This window comes from Clarias gariepinus, chromosome 13, assembly GCF_024256425.1.
Source record: "Clarias gariepinus isolate MV-2021 ecotype Netherlands chromosome 13, CGAR_prim_01v2, whole genome shotgun sequence".
Lineage (NCBI taxonomy): Eukaryota > Metazoa > Chordata > Actinopteri > Siluriformes > Clariidae > Clarias > Clarias gariepinus.
In genome coordinates, this window is record NC_071112.1 from 16,273,513 (window position 1) to 16,293,538 (window position 20,026).

A 20,026-nucleotide genomic window follows, 5' to 3' on the forward strand; every position below is an offset into this window, starting at 1 on the left:
CTAAATCTCTGATTTCTGCAATGCAGCCAGTTGACCCATCTCACCTGAATAACCCAACCACCCAGTATAGTGCTTGTGCAATATAAAAGAAACATCATAAAAAAAAAAAAAAAATTATAAAAACAGTTGGCTGACAAATGACAGTCAATAGTGTTAGAATTCATTTTAAAAGTCCCCCAAATCCCTAAAACATTCATTAAGATATAGGCAGTTGGGGGGGGGGGGATGATGATGATGATGATGATGATGATGGGGGGATAAAAGTACAGTACTGTAGTACAAAATAAAAAGACAGAGCAAGAGTAAAAGCAACGGTAAATCCCCGATCCCTATCACTGAGACCAAATGATTGTAGCTGCAATGATTCGTTATTTACAGAGGAATACACATCCGAATTAGGACACAATACATGGCAATGATAAAAAAAATAAAAACACAAAATCAAATATCAATCCCTCCTCTCTCATAGAACATGTAAAAGTTATGCTTTGAGCTCAATATGTATAATTAACATATATTTTTCAATTTCTATAGATATATCTATATAATAAATGCCCATTTGCTGTATACACACACACAAAATCATTTCCACTTTATCTAGCCTGCACCTTTGGCAAGATTACAGACAACTTCTCTGTTATATTTCAAAGCTATTTAAAATATACTTAATGCATAAAAATAAAGATTTTGGCATTCTCTTGTTTCTTCGTCTTCTGATTAGGAAGTACAGGAAAACCTCTCAAATCTGGAAGCATAGTCCTTCTATTGTCTTGATGGGAGGAGTAGTCGTTTGTCCCTGTGGTTAGAGGAGACTGGGAGTGGGAATGATGGGCACAGAGGCAGGACTGAGATAATAATGATGTAGAATTGTACGGCGAGAATACAAATTTTAGTCTGTTTGTTAAGGCCCAAATCCATCAGAAATAAGGATACAACTTTACAGGAAACAGAATGAAAATGATAGCCGAGCATCACCAAAGTTTCCTTGCCCTCAGACTGCATCGAAGTAGCACCATCTCACACTCCTGTGTTCTCTGCCCTGCTCACACTTAACACTACAGATATTCTGACAAACAGCAAGGGAACAAGACAGAGAGATAGATATGGGACTAATGTGGTGTGCATGTCAAAGGGGTTTCCTCTCGTTTAATGTCCTCACCACCCTTTGCGCATCTCCTTCATGTGTTCATGCTAGTTTTGGTCTCTCTCCAACCCCGCAAGTAAGTGTTTACAGTTGTATCTCAAACGTCTTGTGAAGATCGCTGGAAAATGGATTCGTAGGTGAGGGGTTGGTGCGTTGGCGTGAGCGGTTCTCTAGCGCTGCCCACTGGGCCTCAAAAGCATCAGCTTGGTGGTCTGCTGGGAGAGGGGACGCAGCCCAGCTATCAGTGCCATTTAAAGTAGCTTTTCCGTTCGGTGGCAGAAACGCTGTGGGATTTGCTGGTGGGGGGGCAGGAGGTTTGCCAAAGGGTCCACTAACTCCTCTGGGATCCAACTGTGCCAAAGGCGGAGTAGAAAAAGGGGAGGGCTGCAACTGTGTTTGTGGAATGGATCCTGGAATCGGTACCGGCTGGGTCTGCGTAGCAGAACCAAAAACATTGGCTACCATCTGAGAGGGTGTGATGCCTACTACAGGAACACTTGGCTGGGCGTAGGGAAGCCCGTTGGACATTGGGTAAGAGGCTGGTGCCTGAGCATGAAAGGAAGGCTGGTGTGGGGGTAATGTGGGTACTGCAGTGGGCATGGCAGGCATGAAGGCCACTGGGGCTACAGGAGCCACAGGGACGGGCATGGGTGTGGAAAAGGGCTGCTGAATGGGAGGAGTAGCGGTTCTGACTGCAGGTGGTGGTGCCCGTACAGACTTGGACACCTCTTCCAACCAGCGGTCTGCCTCAGATGGTGTGCGCTTATGAGAGGCACCAGGTGCTGCAAGTGGAGCCACTGCTGCAGGGGTAGGACTGGGCCAGTCACCGCCTAAAGAATAAGGAAAAAACATGCTTAGTGGACCCAAATAAGCTATGAGAATACAGAGATGCAGGAAAGGACAACTGATATATAACATATTAAAAAAAAATACTACTAACAAATAACTATATAAAATCTACAGTTCATGTCTTTTAAGTCCATATGGGGGCAGATTGGTACAACGTCATCAGGATGCTGGATAGTAGAACTTCTACTTTTATGTCTTCTAATGTTCATGGATGTACAAGTAGCTAGCTTGATACTTAAGGATAGCAAGCAAGCTAGATTAAAAATTCCCAACCTATTGTTAACATGGCCAACAAGACTCATATGTGAACAACTCTGAGGCTCATCACTTCACTCTATTTTGGTCTGAGCACACTTACCTTGATGTACCGGAGCTGGGGGTGCAGTAGGGGCCTTAGCCCAGGGGTTAGTATCTCTGGCAGGCAGAGGCGGCGGCAGTGTGGGGGGGTTAACGGCAACAGCAACAGCAGCAACAGCAGCAGTAGCGCTAACGGGAGGAGGCGGAAAGGCAGGAGCAGAGCCGTTCACTACAGCAGCAGAAACGAGAATTAAACCCCAAATATAAGCAGAAAAAAACAAGCATCAAATGCGATACTATAAAAAGCACTTATGTTGAATTATGAGTAAATAGGAATATATGTTTGGCTGACCTTGTGCAGCAGGGGATTGTGGAGAGGATGCAGGTTTGGGCATGGGAACCAAGGAGAAGGGGTCCTCTGTGGGGCCACTGAATGCTGATGTGATCTGAGTGCACAGAGAGCTGATACTATCTCCTTCACCTTCTACCTCTGCCACTAACAGAACAGGAGAACACACACTTTAACATCTACTAAGAGAACAGGACTTAGCTTGCTTGCAAATGTATATGTGTTTCACTTAATTTCTATTGAGGTGATTGAGGGATTCTATGTACTCATATTCACAACAGGTTGTGCATGGAGCCTTGCCTCTTATCGATGCTAACCTGTGTTTTTAATTGGGAAGTCAGATTTGCGCTGCATGGTGGAAGGTAGGTCATTCATGCGCAGCGACATCTGCCTTTTGAAAGGTGATGTCTTCTGACTGAGAGCTGGGAAGCCGCGGAACGAGCCTTGTCGTGCTAGCACATCCACAGGAGCGTGCCGACGCGGAATCGCATGGGGATTAGCTTCTTGAGGTGGCAGTGTGGCCATGGGCTGAGGAGGTGAGGACGAGGGAGAGGAGGCAGCAGCTAGGTTGGCCGTGATGCCTACTGTATCCCCAGAGGCAGGCTCAGAGTCTGCAGGTAGAAAGAAACATGGCTTGAACTTAGTACGGAACAAACATTACAGCATTGAATCATAAATACAGTATATACTTAATGTATCTTCCATTGAAACACCCAAATACATTACAACCCTTAAAGAGAAAAAAATACTATGTTTATAATCACTTTGTTATTGTTCCATGTTCTTTGTCTTAACAATGAAATCACAGAGTAAAGTTTTAGGTGTATGTATCTTTTATTAACATGCTGGTCTATTTTTGCTTTGATTAACAGGATCCTGTATTACCCACAATGCCATTCAACTACCTACAGATAGTGGCACCATTCTGAAACTTATCTTCGCCCTAATGAGTGACATAGTGGCCCTAGGTTGTTTTCCTAAAAATGTGGACACATTTTTATGAAAATACTTTATAAATAATGTCATTTTTGGCTGCAAGAAGCCTGAGGGAAGAAAGACAGTCAAAAACAGTTTGGAGGAAGGAGAACAGACTGGCTGACAGATTACTCACTTCAAAGAAGTTGGGATGTGTTGATACTGATTAGTTGATATTGAAAAGTCATTTTAAGTCATCGTGTAGATGGTCAACTAAAACAGAGCATTCACTTCTGCAACTTCAAATACAACTTTTGTTTCCCCAATGTCTACTATAGATTTCCCATTTACATCAGGCCAAACTAAGAGAAAATAAGATAGTGCTCTGTTATATAAAAAATAATAATAAATTAATTAATGAATAATGTGGGCTAATATTTTAAAACTTGGAGCCACCCGAGCCAATTTCTCCCTCAAACTATCGTTTGACTTTTAAGGAGTACTACCAGCTTTCTTTTTACTGTTAGTGTCCAGAACCTCATGCAGCTTACAAACCTACCAGAAACCTTTTATTCTAAGAGTCTAGATCACCTGATCCAGCACAGGCTTTTACATTAGGCTCCCTTCTGGTCACAACCATCCCATTTTCTAACCGGGGTTATTACTTACTGGCTTCTTGTAGCGACCTGCATCAAATTCAAAATGCTGATGCCTGCCTACAAAGCTAAAAACGGACCAGCATCCACTTACCTCCCAGCTCTAATCACTTGTGCTCCAGCACTGCCTGACTGATCCCACCATTCCTCAGGATCCCTAAGCCACCACTGTACATGATCTGTTTTGTTTACTATATATATATATATAGATTGTGGCTAATATAATATATATATTATTAGATCACTTCTGAATGCACTGTTAGCATTTTGTTGATTTGTGAAGCAGCCCATCATAGCAATTATGACCACAGTATAAAAAACAATAGTTAAAACAAACCTCATCAGTGTGTTTACTGTTAATCGATTTGGAAACCTGACAGACAGAAATGTTCTGGCTCTAATGGTTGGTGCGTTTAAATTATCCAGATGTAAAGTGCAAGATGACCAGCGCCATTCATTTACCTACTGTTTGTGCATATGTTAAGTATAAACCAGACACTATTTCACACTGGTGCATTTTTACACCATCCCACACAAGTCAGTGCCTAGGTCACTTGGTTTTTGGTCACTTACTTACTGAATGTTAAAAATACTGTTACTTAAAGTAGGCATATATTATAAATCTTAAGTATGGTGTTCAAGGCATGGAGTGGCCTTAAGTTCATAATGCCTAATTTAGGACATTTGCGCAAAGAATTGGGAATCCTTAGTCTAAGATCTCCCTTTGATTGGACAGCTTTCTATTTTTGGCGCTGTATCTACCTTTCTTGGCATCTTGTAATTGCCGCATGACTTCTTCTCGCTCAGCCTGTTCTGTTGCTGTGGTAACGCGGAAGGAGCCTTCCCGCGTAAACGTGGTGCGGTTGGCGTCGAAAGTAGCTGTGACCCCGCACTCCTTCTCTCTCTTCTGTTTCCGCTCCAGACATGCTGCGAATGCACAACCTACTGCATGGCTCAGACGCTCACCCTGAAACACAGAAATCACAGATACTTGGGTCATGACAATTTGCTGTTTTCAAACTTAATGGCTTAAAGCTTAAAGCTGTGTCAAGATTGGCTCACGATTAAACCTTAAAAAAATTTAATGAGGGAAAAAACAGTAATTATCTTTTTCCCAGTTTTATAATTCTTATCTTTTTGATATAGAAATGAGATTATTTATATTTATTATTTATAAACACAACGGTGCAAGACAAGTGTGATGTACACCCTTCTTGGTATTCTTTTTAAAATTAACTAAATGAGAATGATAAGGTGACGTCCTAAACCTAAACATATTATCTACTTTTTATCTGTGCTGAAACTTTATGCTGCAAAGTTTCTAAAGTGGCAATGTCCTTCCACTTCAGGGACAGACCATAATGCAGGTGAGGTATTGCATTTGTGTAATCGAACAATTACAAAGAGAATTTTTTTTTTTTATGCAAATAAAAACAAATGCATGGTTGTTTAATCTATTTTAGTATCAAGCACATTTGTATAGCTCTGGTCTGATATAGGTCAGCATGTTTACAAGTATGTGTTACTGCATATTGAATTAATCATAATCTGTTATAATCCAAAAAAATAATAATCTTAACTGTAAATATATTTTATGGAATACACTCTTCCTGCATTTAATAAAATTTTATCTATGGAGCTTTTTTTTTATAATGTACAGTACATCACCACAAAGCAGCATTACATAAACCCTGATGTAGGTTTAGATTCATAGAGAACGTGGCAGAGACAACAGGAACCAGTGCAACAGAGTACAGGATAGAGTACAAGGGAGCAGACCTAGTGCTCATACTGTTGTCTGGTTATGTGTCTGTATGATCAATAAAGATTGCTTCATTGAGTTTGTGGGCAGCTATTAAGCAAAAGTAAAGATTAGGGCTGTGATTGGCTAGCAGTTCCCTACAAATAGCAAGAAGTAGACTGCCATGTTTAACGGAAACTGAACAGTTTGAGGAACAAGTGAACAATAGTTCATTACTTCACCAGACGTGAGCAAGCAAAACTACCCATCAGTCATACTACCCGAAATAACATATGTATTTCATCAACAAATCATTAATAATACACAGAATATCAATCTACATGATATCTCAATCACATTTATTCACGTTATACACATTTTTAGTATACGTTTTGTAATGCATCAGTATTTATTTTAATGTATATTCAGTATTTTATTTCAATATGGCAAAATTAACACCGTAGCAGCAACAGACGCATGTGTTGGTGATGCTACAGGGTGTTCTAAATGCAATTTTGTTGAGGGAAGTTCCCTTAAATAACATTTCCTCGCCGACTGGAAACAACATTCATGGAGGCATCTTTAAAATATTTGCACTGTTCAAATGTTTTACTGCAACCAAAAGCTCCTCATCACTAAACTGTACTTTAAATCTCCCCTTAAAATACAGCAGCGAGTAAAGATGAGGAACTAAAGCTGAAATTACGCTGTGGATCAGAATGCAACATTAGTCTGCCTTGAGTATGGGTACATACTGTATACTTCCACTGAAAACATACTTGGGTGTGTCCCGTGCTTATTAGTTCACCTAAGAGGGAACTGCAGCATGCTAACTTTAAATAGGACATGCCTGATTTATTAAAAAAAAAACAGTTCTATTTCCCTACTTGTGCTTACGAAGTCTACAAGTAATAAGCTCTAAAGGAGTTGTTTCTACATTACAGATGGAGTCACCTGACAGGAAAACGACACGCATTCAGCCTTGTTGCTTGAAACAGGACTAGAGTAATAGGGTCAAGTGTAAATCCATTACATTACAAAGCCCAGGAATAGACTGCTGCTGAATAGGGTTCATGTCAGGAAAACACAAGCTGAAAGTCAATACTTAGTGTATAACAATATGCCTGTGTAATATAATATGAATGATGTAAATGGATTCTGTGGATGATTCTACATTTTTTTTATTTACATTCAGCATTCTCTGTGAACATCAGAGTACTCACTGAATCTTTGATGGCCATGAAGCAGTGACAGATCCAGCGGCGAGTAGTGCCGTCTCTGCAGATGTAAGAGAACGCCCTTTCAAAGTTCCGGTCAGGAGCGCAAAACGAAACTTTCTCTATTGTCTGGTCAAGAATCAGATCCTGGAGCATAAGACACAAACTTTAGCACCACTGTTAAAAAAGTTCACATTAGATACTATATTTATCTGTAACACTTCAATGTTAGCTCAGGTATTGATGAACAGCACTAATTCGGACCAGCAGGGGGCAGAACATAACCACATCACACATCTGGGTTTCTAAATGCCGCCTGATGTTCACTGTTTAAAATGTGTCAGCTTAAACACAGTGCAGATTTTGGCATTTACTTTAGGAGGACACACACACAAATATATATATATATATATATATATATATATATATATATAGTTTATTTTTTTTATTTTTTATTTATTTATATATATTTCGTTTTTTTTAAGTCACTGATTTATGCTGTATGAAAATTTAGAAATCCATGATTATCAAAATATGTTGAGGATAAGGCTGTCTCTACAAGCAGGGATGCACACAGTTGTGTAATCGTTAATTACCTTTGTCTTGTCATCAACCACCCTCAGGCCATCAGCAGATACCCACAGCACGGCTCTGACGGCTTTCTTCCCTGCCTACGAGCAGTGACAGAGGAAGAGAGGAGGAGCACACAGTACAAAATAAGACACATAGTAAAAGAAAGTAGCTGTCACCCTGTTATCTCCCCCCGCCCCTCCGTGTGTCCCTTCACATTTCTGTTCTTTAACACAGAACAAGTTTAACTTAGAAGAATAAATCCTGCAATTGCGTTAAACACCAGAACTGTGCTTTTAAGAAGGAAAAAGAAGGTTGTGAGGTCAGTTGAGTGAAGGACGCCATGTGACAGAGGAGGGGAAAACAGTCAAGAGACAGCAACACCGCAAACACAATCACACGATGTGTCATTATACACTGGACACTCCCAGGTGCTCACTGGAGTGAGGAGAAAAGTGCCCTTAACCAATGCACTGAGACCAACATTCTCTTTCTCACACACACATACGTCTGTCTTGCTATTTTTCATTTTAAAATTATTTACGCAGCTTAAAATTACACTTAAATCTAACCCAAATATTAAGTTCAATATGTTTTATATGTTTTAATTATAGCTGTATAGTTCATACAGTTGTGCTATTTGCAGATCAGACTATAAGACTAAACTAAATATTCAAGCAATTTCATTGCATAAAATAATTATAATTTTAATTAATTTTATTTTTTATATTTTTATATTATATTTTATAATTATATATATATATTTTTTGCTTGACATTAGGATTTTTTTTTTAATTGAATAGGTCATCACTTTTGGCCACTATTGCATGTGTTTATGGGATACTGCTATTATAGAGTATTCCTGTTATACTCCTGTCAGATACTGCTATTGTTGTTTGAGCATTTTATCACTACAGAGATAATTTAAAAAAAAGGTGTACACAGACAGACTGACAGACACACACACCCGCATACAGTACACACTCCTTCACAGAGAAGGAGGTCGGCTCCACTTTTTCCCTATTGTTCCAGCAGTGATTAAAGGATGAACAAGAATAAAATAGGGGGAAAACAAGAAGAGAAAAGCAAACAAACAGTTTAAAAAGAAAAACCACACATCATTTACACACATTCGTTCCTCACACGGCAGAACTTACTTTCTTAAGGAAGCCCTTGAAGAACTTTCTTTCCTGGAATTGAAGATTTGGTAAAGGGAGGTTGGGGGATGGGGAGGACAAGGCAGGAGGACAGTGTTACAGAGAGCCCCGTGTGTTCAGGTAACACAAGACTGTGCATATAGGGAGAGAATGGCAACGGGAGGAGGAATCTGAATGGTTAAGAAGAGTGGCTGAAAGAAAAGCGAAGGAGTAAAGTGATGATCACAGACCACTAACTAGTGAGAAAGTCCACAATCACAACACCTACATCATTCAGTGTTGTATGTTACGAGTAGCTGATTCTGTTGAAGATTTCACCTGGGTATTAGAGTTGTTAATACTGTTATCATTCGGTTAGTCACTGAACAGCAAAAAACCATCACCAACAGGGATGGGGGGGGAATAAATAAAATAAATAATTCTTGAATGCATCCTGATTTTTATTTGGAACCCCGAGGAGGCCATGAAAAGCCAACTGAGCTCATGAAATTGTAATAGGTGTTCATTCATGCTCCATGATTTTGTTAAATTGTCTAATTATTTAATTATCTAAAGAGAAAGTGCACAGCGTGCTTTGCTCAGTTCTCGAAGCAGTGTGCACAAAAGTATTATTCTAGGTTTATCAATTATTTTACTGCTGATGTATATAATAAAATTCAAACAGTATTCCCACAAAGCCCTAATATATTTTCCATTATAAAGAACACATGCATGCTCTATAGGAATCAATTCGGGATGCATCAAGAGATGGTTTTTAAAAATCACGTCATGTCACAGTGAATCGATATTATATTGTGAGGTGTTCGCAGTACTGTGAAAAGGTACTGTTTTTGTTTTGTTCAGCTTGCTTTAATTTTGCATATTTGGCACTATCAAATGATTCAGATCAACAAACTTTAAATTGTGATAATTTAGTTATGAAATGGTCATTTAGTTATGAAAAAAAAAAAAACTGTCCAAATCTACCGGGCCTATGTGAAAAAGTAATTGTCCCTAAACCTAATAACCAGTTGGCAACAACTTCAATTAAGCGTTTGTGATAACTGGGAATGAATCTTTCACATCACAGTGGAGGAATTTTGGCCACCTCTTCTTTACAGCATTGTTTTAATTCAGCCACAGCATTGTTTTAATTGGAGGGTTATTGAGCATGAACGCTTGTCTAAGATCATGCCACAGCATGTCAACTAGATTTAAGTCCGGACTTTGACTAGGACAATCCAAAACCTAATATTTGTATTTATTAAATTTTTTTTAAAGCCATTTAGAGATGGACTTGCTAGTGTGTTTCAGATTACTGTCCTGCTGCGTAACCTACGGGTTGCTTGAGTTTGAGGTCACGATCTGATGGCCAGAATTCTCCTTAGGAATTTTCCATTAGAGTGTAGAATCAATTATGGCAAGCTGTTCAGATCATGCCCCAGACCATCACACTACCACCACCATGTTTGACTGCTGGTATGATTTCCTTTTTATTAAACAGCTTCTTTCCCCTTATTAAATGAAATAATTATTTAATAACTGCATTTTGTATTTACCTCTTTCATAGGTGATCCTAATCATTTAACTGTGGCAAATATGCAAAAAAAAAAACAATACTTTTTCACAGCACTGTAGATACTCCCACCCCTAATCCCAGAGTGCCTTGATATCCCTTAACGCTGCAGTTCTAACATGTGACATCAAAACCAGAAGTGAGCACATGACTGACTAAACTGCAGGAGAACTGCTTCATTAGAAATCCTACAGTTTAGTGCCACTGTACAGCGCTAGCAGCACAGACAGGATAAAATCGAGATCAAGGATTTCAGAATCTGTACTGTTTTTATTTTATGATATAAAATCACTAAATGATTACTGAACTCTGTGCTACTGAGCTCACATGCCTTTAACCACACACTCTGCACCTGAATGTCAGACGCTGTGACCTAACCTGGTAAACGCTGACATCAGGCCTGTGGTTAAGTGCATGGTATGGCTGATGGAGAGAGGGGATTAAAGATAGGTTAAGGAACCATTAGCCATACACACACAGAGCGCAAGTGTGTGAGTCATGCAGGGGAAGTCAAGTCTCACACACAACTACAGGAGAAAAGCTCATCTTCATTAGGTTAAAGAAAACGAGGGATGTTAGAGACCGAGCGGATACTAAAAGGGTTCTTTGTGGGTCATTGCGAACATAACCTGCTAAAAAATATAAGATGTTTATAAGACATTCATCACAACACATATGCAAGGGTGAAAAAACAAACAAACAAACAAAAATAAACAAAGTACCAGACTATGAATGCTAAATACAGCCATGGAAATGCCTCTGAAAAGCTGCCTACTGAGTCAGAGGGAGGAAGTTTGAGAAAGGTAGGACAGAATACATCAAGGCAAGGAGAAAAATAGAAGACAGGAAGGATTACTAATATTAAACTGAAAGACGCCGAGATCCACAATCACACCATGATGTCCGCTAGGCAAACAAAAAAAATAAAAAATGTTCCCATTGAAGTGAGAAGCTTCATTTTCACTGAAAATTAAACATTTATGTTTTTGAATAGGTGCTGTTGAGCTAATGCGTATGACAAATGATACAGTTTGAGGTAAAAATAAATAAAATAAATAAAATAGCACAGACAATCGGCAGGGCAGGGCAGGGCAGGGCAGGGCAGCACACGTCACCTGCACATGGTCAACTGCATGCCTGTGATGTCACACTGATCTCTCTGTCTCCTTCCTTGAAGCTGTGAGTCAGAGGGCAAAGAACGCTTACTCAGTCACTCAGTCTGTCTCCGTCACGCTTCAACCCTCTTCACACGTGCTTTTTATTTTTTTGAGACTAATTATGCGAAAGAGGAGATGAAATGCTAGGAGGACCAGAATAAGAATGTCCTGGATGGATGTGTACAGATAAAAGAGGACAATGTGCGTTTACCCTACAACAATGCAGGTGACCTCAGGCAGCTGATTTTGAAGAGAAGTGCAATAAAACTGACCATTTGTGTTGAGATATATAGTTGTTATTAATGAATCACCAGTACATACCGAGAGATGGAGAAAACACTAACAGTTACTCAAGTCTTTGAACCTACTGTAAGAAACATGCGCTTACACCTCCAAGGTGACATTTTAGTAAATATGCAGATAGAAATATCTTCAGGTTTAGTCCGCACACTCCAGTCAGACAAACTCTCAATCTAAAGCACACACGTGTCAGATGTTTATCTAAGCTTAAAGCTTAGCCCTTTAATGAACTTTCTACCTGACGCAAGCTCATAAGCCACGTTCTTGGCCAAGGTTCATCAGGCACGTGAGGAGAGGTTTGAGAAAGAAAGATGGCATCAGTAATGACAATTCTGTGCACAGACTGATAGGTTTCTGGGAACCATGAAACTCTGTTCCAGTAAGAGGAAATCTCATTATAGTGCACAGGGGTCAGACATTCCTTTTCCTCGCTCTGACTTAGTTTTATGTTAGTGGAATAAATCCCCAAAGTCCAGAAAATAGGGCAAATGTATACTAGCGTATATATATTAAGCAAGCCTATGCCCCTGTCAAACTAAACACAACGAGATAAGAGACAACATGTACATGTTAAGGGGCATACAGTACAGCAAGCACTTTAATGTTGACGCAGCTTTCGATTTATTGTGTAATACTTACAAATCAAATAACTAAAAATGGTTTTAAAGTGTTTTTATATATATATATATATTTGTTTAATAGGCTTTAACAACAAAGGCATGTAAACAAAAAAGATCTCTAAGGTAAACAAATAAACAAACAAGTCTTTAAAACAAGTGTGCAATATCAGAGGCTCTCAGGAAGTTCCCCACTCACAAGTGTGAGTTTAAGTGTGAGACCATCTACGGCTTTAAGACTGCAGGCTTACAGAAAGAGTGAAGGAGAAAGAGAAGGAAGTGGCAGGGGTGGCAAAATATATCAAAAATAGGTTTTCTTTGATTACTTTAGACAAGAATAATCAAACTAACAAAATATGGAGAGTTAAGAATAATTTTAGCAGATTTCCTGTGCGATTTCTAACAGTTTTGCTATTAAAGCAATGTTTAACTGACCAAGAGAGAGACAGAGGGAGCGTGAGAGAAAGACAGAGCGAGACAGAGAGAAAGAGACAGAGCAAGACAGAGAAATAGAGACGGAGCGAGACAGAGAGAAAGAGAGCAAGACAGAGAAAGAGATAGACAGAGAGGGGAGGGGCTAAAGCAGCACTGCTCATTCACTACTAGAATAGGCAGCAGTCATCGTAAAGCGTAGGACTAACATCATTAAAATAAGTTATTTTTTTTCCTTTTTCCCCCTCCCCAAAAAGAAAAGTAACAATGCCTGTTCACAGCTCACCTTCCTGGAACATCCAAGAAAAAAGTGAGTGAAAAAAGTACAAGCAAGAACAATGAAACTCTGCATGGTGATGATGTGCAAATCCTCATCAACAAAAAACAGATATAGTAGTGTGTGAGATACGGCATGTCGCCCCTTCACATAACCCCAGTGGAGAGGGGAAAAACAGGAAGAGCACTCCTGTTTGTCCTGAGAGGCTACATTCCAGGAGGGCTTAGTGACGGGCTAGACAGAGACATATCTCGGTGGAAGATGGACAACTCAGCTGGGGTTGTTGGTGGAGCAGATGCTGCGCAGCGTGACCTTACGCTCCAAGGAGCTGCATAGATTTGCGTCATCCTAACAAGACTAAGATCCCTGACTAGAGAAGAGGAAAGGCGTGGGGGGGGGGGAGGGGGGGTTTGGAGGAAGGAAAAACACAGACAGTCTGGAAAAGCACTGAAAAAGAGTAGCTGGATGTAGAGGAATGACATGATGTAAGCGGACACATCCTGGCTTTTGAGAAACAGGAAGTAGAAACCAGAGGGGTGTGTGTGTGTGTAGTAGACACCTACCGTCTTCAGCCTTTTCACTGCATCTTCACAGATATGCATGCCTCGAGACTCCTCCACCTCCACATGCCCTAAATACTACAAAGAGAGAGAGCTACATTAGCTACATATAAAGCCTCCTCCTGCTCATCTAAACACATTTACACAAGTGCATGATGCACATGAGGAAGCCATGCCACAGCACCTTATTTAACAACAAGGCCCTCTCTCATGAGTCAGTTCCCCACTGCAATGTCTCTTGGGGCAACAAAGATCACGCAGGGAGGCACATGGCCATTGTGTGTGCAGGACGTCCTGACCCTTCCCTTCCTGACCCCTTCACCCAGCCCAAGACGTCTCTCAGTGGCATACACAAATATGTACGTACGTGTGCATAGTTTATATTATGTATATGTGTTGATTTTAAAACTATGAAATAAGACATCTAGAATTAGGAAATTAAACAACTGCTAATCGATTGTTATTTTAAGACACAAAGGTCGGCAGTTCTGTAACACTTCTTGCAAGAACAGTATTGTCAAGTACATTCGTGTCGTGGTGCTTGGCAGTGGGCCTCACACCTTCAGGATCGAAGGTTTGATTCCTGTCTCGAGTCTGTGTGCGTGGAGTTTGCATGTACCCCTGGTACTCTGGTTTCCTCGCACAGTCCAAGAAACATGCACATTAGGGTAAATGGCATTTCCAAACTGCCTGTAGTGTGTGTGTGTGTGCGCGTGCGTGCGTGTATATATGTCAAAGGGTACTACTACTACTATAGATATTTTGGATTCCTTCAGCGCACGCACATATGCACTCTAATCAGCCATAATATTAAAAATGCAAAACATTAAGCCCAATGTTGTGCATGTCTCCTTTGTGATCTAGGGCAGCTCCGAGGGTGTGTGTACTGTGGTATATAGTACCGGGTGCTGGTCTTTTGGGGGCTGTGAGATTGGGCTGGATTTCATGGATGCAGCTAAGGTTCATAATTTGGCAGTAGAAATAAATAAATGAAAATGAAAAGGCTCACTTTTATGTATTTATTTATTATTTTTATTTAGAAATTTTAAATTATAAAACTTTATTAATTTACATTCATTCAGTCGTTTAACATTATTTGACAAGGTTTCTAATAGATACTATTATTTTTCAATAATAAAAAGAACCTATGCAATAATTTGATTCAATCTTTTATCTAACAGCTTTATCTAGGGACTGTGGATCTTCCCCAAGGGAAACACATCCACACTATTCTGCTGAAGATACCCCTCATGCCATCTCTGGTTCACGCGTCACCCGTTTCTGTGTCTCTTAGTGGAGCAAAAAACAGAAACACAAAATTAGTCTTTAAGTTTAGCCTCATTTTAAACCAGAGGCCACCTGCCACTGCTATTTATACCTGGCGCTGAACCAGTTATTGAGCATGAGCAATAAAAGCGGCTGTCCAGAGCCACATAAGCGGCCATTTGCCACAGACTTCAAGCAGAATTATGAGTTACCACAAAGAAACACAGAAACGTCAAACTTCCCAGCTGCTCTGTTTAAGCAGAAACACTTCTTTTAAGCTAAAGCCCAACAAAATTTTAGCATATTATATTACTGGGAGTAATATAAAAGGGGACATGTGAGAGGTCAGATGCTTCATTTCGTCCACTCTTACTAAACTAGTTCTATTAAATGAATGTAAAAAAAAAAAAAAAAAACTGCAGGAGCACAAGACTGAACTGGTGTAATAAGCTTCAAATTGGGCTTTACTCTCTGCTTGCTTTGCAGTGAAACTGTTTATAATGGAAGACGTCCTACAATTGTCTGGACCATGTCATTTCATCATCTGATTTCTCACTTTCAATTTCTTTCCCGCACTCTGTTTGTCATGGTTGTCAGACTGAGTCTGGTGTTGAAAGGTGTCATCACTAATCTTACTTCAACCTTTCCAACCCACACAATCTCTTCTTTGGAAATGAGGGAGAAAGGTAGTAAGAAAGAAGGAGAGTAAGAGGGGAACTAAAGCACAGGACTAGCAAGTTAGGTTGCATTTAGAGAGAGAGAGAGAGAGAGAGAGAGAGAAGGAAGAGGGAGAGGCCGAAGTGCTTTGCTATTCCAGAAACAGCATTAGACTTTTCCTGTCTCATGAAGACAGAGAACCTCCCAGACTGGCTAACACACACTTCTGCCTCACTTGACACCCAGAACTAGAGTTAGAGTTTACAGACGGTGGAGAATTATGCAAGTAGTATTATTTGAGTAGTGAGGAGATAATTTATGATTAGCGGCAGCTGTGGGAAGATGAGAGAGCACTCACAACAATGCAGACAGTATATAAATCAGGGCCGCAGCAAAACCAGACACACACAAACACACAGACACATGAAGACATGCTATCATTTGTAGCACTTAATCTCTACAGTGGTCTATTTAAAGACAGTGTTTACTACAGGTGGTTATTTACCACTGGTTTTACATTATTCTCTATACGCACAGACTACAACTCAGTAACACACCCAGGCGTGACGCAAAAGCTCACATGTGCAACATGCCAAAAAATATTGCGGTGCAAATAGGGTGCAGCAGTTTGGAAAGGTAAAGAGGTTGTCTTCACATGTCTTAAAAGACGCACGTGTTTGCTCCGCCCTTCCTTATTCGTTAGTTTTGGTGGAGGGGGGGATTGGGTTGTGTTACCTCACCAGCAAAAATAGACAACAACAAATCTAAGAGAAAATAATAATCCTCTCTTGATATACTAGGAGTACCCCAGTATGCATATTTGAATTTGTACTGTTCCCAAAAACGTTCGGTTCGGAGTCTAGCTTTAAGCAGTGCTGGCGAATTTTGACTATTAATTTAACTAATTCAAATGAATTAAACAAGCAGCTTGTCACTGAGAACTTGTGTGACAAGTATCTCAAAATAGTCAATTGAGATATGGAATTTTTACATATGTTTGATAAGTCAAACAAATAAGTTTATTTGAAATAGTACAAAAAAAAGTGGGCGTTCCATTCTAAGGGGAAAAAAATTGTCAGTTAGAATTATATAATTTCTGACTTCGACAGACAAAGTGGAAAACTGGCTGCCAGCCACAATCATGATTCTTTACCAATGTGTTAACCCAGGTGAATGATTTCTATTTTTATGAATATTTTTATATTTACCTCTCAAACAGTAAACTGCCTGGTCAGTGTTTTAGATTTAGCAAGTAAATATATCTGTGTTGACTGATCTAAAGCTAACACTTGTATATACAGTATACATTATTTAAAGGTAAGAAATTTTACTTGTATAATTGTACAAGGTAAAAATTCACCTTGTCATGCTGTGCACAGTTATGTTGATTTGACAGCACCCTGTGAATGGGGAAAAACTCAGAAATATCTATCACACCCTATTATAACTTCAGTTGTTGTGGCATTTCATGTCAAGAAAGACATGCATCACATTTAGTCTGTTGAGAAAGGAGAGTTCAAAGAGTTGTGCAAAGAGAGTAACAGTGCAATCACCAGTAAGAAATGAGTGCAAATGAGGTTTCCCCCAAATAATTTATGTATCACTTATTTAAAAGAGCCGTTGATTGCATAGATTTACAACCTAAATACCTAGATGTAGGTGTTTCCTTCCTTTCTTCCTTAAGGTGCTTAAATGTTTGTGTGTGTGTTTGTGTGTGTATATATATATATATGACTGACATCATAACTGAAGTACTTACTGAACCATGATACCCCTGCTATATATATTCATATAAAACTACTGATCACATGGGATTTTCACATAAACGTAACAAAAAATAAATAAATAAAAAGAAATAATTTGTTTGTGAGAGAAGTCAGAGGAAAATGGCCAGACTGGTTTGCGCTTACAGGTCTGCTACTCAGATGACCGCTCTTTACAATTGAAGCAGAAAGGCATGTCCGGAATGCACACCTTGATGCCGATGGCCTACAACAGCAGAACACCTTCTTTAGCACTGCTGAGTAAAATGTTTCAGATAACGTATAACATTTCACCAGATTAACAGATATCGTGAAAAAAATGGATAAACCTAGGATTATAAAAGCAAAGACATCTGACCACAAAATTTTCAATGATTGAGGTCTTACTTGTTTTTACCATTATGGCAACCAGTTCTGTACTGCTTCTGTGATAGTTAAGCAATATAGAATATACTTGAAGAAGTGTGTCTTGTTATTAAATGGGAGGATCATATTACTTAGACTTAACCAACAGGCAGAGCAAAGCCAGACACATTCGAGGCCAGGGAGCTCGGTGTTGATTTGATATCATGGTGTATTACAGCGAATCGGGCAGTTAAAGCAAGAGGGGGGTAAGACACAGAGAATAAGAGAGCTGCAAGGATCATAAGTGTATTGAGTGTGGAGAGTGTGGTATTTAATTATGCGGAAGAAAAATTAATTCACATTACTTAATAATGAAACCACCAATACTACTGATTGCCATCCACAAAGTAATGCATTTAATAAAATCTCTGCACCCCCCAGGGATGTGTGTGTGGACTTATTGATATTCAATTATGTTTACTTACCTTGCTTGCACACTACAATAATAGACAGTATATCTTATTATCAACATCATTATGTGTAGAAGCACACAAACAGCCCTGAGAAAACCATCTAGTTTTATCCTAGTAAAGAAATGTTTTGGACTCTGCAGTAGTGCTGGTCGAACTGTTTACTCATTACCTTAGAACTTCGCCAAGCCTTAACATATGAACCTGTTGAAACGTACTTTACATTAAGGCTATGGCTACTATTTTGTACTTCATATTACATGCTTAAACCAGATGTCATCTGTGCTGTTTGTCTAGACTATTTATTGTACCACAAAACATAACAGATTTGTATTTTTTCCAAATTTTCAATCAAGATTTTTTCTGGAATTTGTATGGACATGTACAGATCCTCTGGGACAGTGACATCACAGTTACTAACATCAACATTGTCAACCTTATTGTATTAGTAAATACTTACTGTATTTTTTTTGTGTTTGTAACATTTTATCTTGCTAAAATACTGCCTGTTTCACAGGTATTGGCACCCATGATAATGATGGGTATTTAAAAAAAAAAAAGAAGTTTTTTTTTGCTTGAAAAAGCAAGAGTAAGGGATTTGTTACAGCTTTTTGAGGCGCCCTAAACCCACTTTGAGCATTTGTTGACAAAAAGGTTTTTTTTCTTCTTTAAAATCACCTAAATGCAGTTCCAGTCAAATTTGTAGCAATGTCTACTATACGCCAGATGAAAATGAAAACTAAAATCTTTTCATTTTTATAAAAAATTATTATTTTCTTCTCCCCGAGATGCCTTCCCGTGAAGATGATTTTTTACTGTGAATTCTGAAAAGAGGCTGAAAACAGGCTGACTTGAAAACACCAAATGATTACAAAACGTGCTTTTCTAGGAAGGTTAATTCCAGCTCTGATTGCTTCACAATTCTCACTTGTTGCCTTAACACTGGAGCGGGTTTGGGTACAATGCTATTTATAGCCACTGCCTGAATTATGAAGGTTACCAAGTTTTTCGTCTCATGTTGATAAATGAGTAAAGAAATTTCAGGCTCGGTCTGTTAGTGGAACATGAATGATCACTTAAGAGTTTTTAAAAACTGAACATGAAACAAATGCACAAATGCATTGCATTTAAAGGGTAGCTTGCTTTAATATAGTTAATGAAATATTAAAATAATTTAGACCCAAATTTTTCCACATTCATTTAAATACCATTGATTTAAAGTATGGACATTTCAATACCATGTTCAAAATGGACCAGCATTTTCTGTCTTGTATTGTTTTATTGACATACTATGAAGTCATGTCTGAATTCACCTTGACTTGGAAGCTGCACTTGCCGCTGCGCACTGCCTCCTCATCAGTCTGCCACTGGTGTGGTCTGCTGGACTCGGGCACGTACACGTCTTTCTTGCGGCGGAAGCTCTGCCGTAGCTTATTCATGACTTCACCTCCTCCTGCATTAGACGAAAGAGAAGAGGAAGTGAGTTGGATGGGTGGGGAGCTATGTGGCGCATAAAAGGACACGCTGCTGGGACACACAGCATTTCACTTCCAGTGGGTCCACTGCATGTGACAGTGATGTGGTCACACCTACAGAATATGCTGGAGAACTGTGGGCTTTTCATTTCGACCTCAGCCCAGAGCAAACTGCATCCTAAAACTTTTGATTTCCCTGCAAGATGACTGCGTGGAATTAAATTTAAGCTGAACTACAAACGATTTGTTCTGGAGCT

General features: G+C 39.3%; 1 protein-coding gene across 2 annotated transcripts in view; it reads right to left on the reverse strand.

The window, feature by feature from the left end:
* Nucleotides 1-233: 233 nt before the first annotated feature.
* numb (NUMB endocytic adaptor protein) overlaps nucleotides 234-20,026 on the reverse strand; it is a 53,424-nt gene continuing 33,631 nt past the window's right edge. Inside the window, exons 2-11 of one of the 2 annotated variants that reach the window (XM_053509569.1) lie at nucleotides 19,608-19,747; nucleotides 13,797-13,871; nucleotides 8,896-8,928; nucleotides 7,765-7,839; nucleotides 7,175-7,315; nucleotides 4,973-5,177; nucleotides 2,957-3,250; nucleotides 2,643-2,786; nucleotides 2,352-2,519; nucleotides 234-1,974 (exon numbers count right to left, since the gene is read on the reverse strand). In XM_053509569.1, coding sequence (XP_053365544.1) covers nucleotides 1,229-1,974; nucleotides 2,352-2,519; nucleotides 2,643-2,786; nucleotides 2,957-3,250; nucleotides 4,973-5,177; nucleotides 7,175-7,315; nucleotides 7,765-7,839; nucleotides 8,896-8,928; nucleotides 13,797-13,871; nucleotides 19,608-19,733 — 2,007 coding nt within the window. In that variant the 5' untranslated portion in view covers nucleotides 19,734-19,747 and the 3' untranslated portion in view covers nucleotides 234-1,228. The remainder of the gene's footprint in view (nucleotides 1,975-2,351; nucleotides 2,520-2,642; nucleotides 2,787-2,956; nucleotides 3,251-4,972; nucleotides 5,178-7,174; nucleotides 7,316-7,764; nucleotides 7,840-8,895; nucleotides 8,929-13,796; nucleotides 13,872-19,607; nucleotides 19,748-20,026) is intronic. The other variant, XM_053509570.1, reaches the window with a different exon arrangement.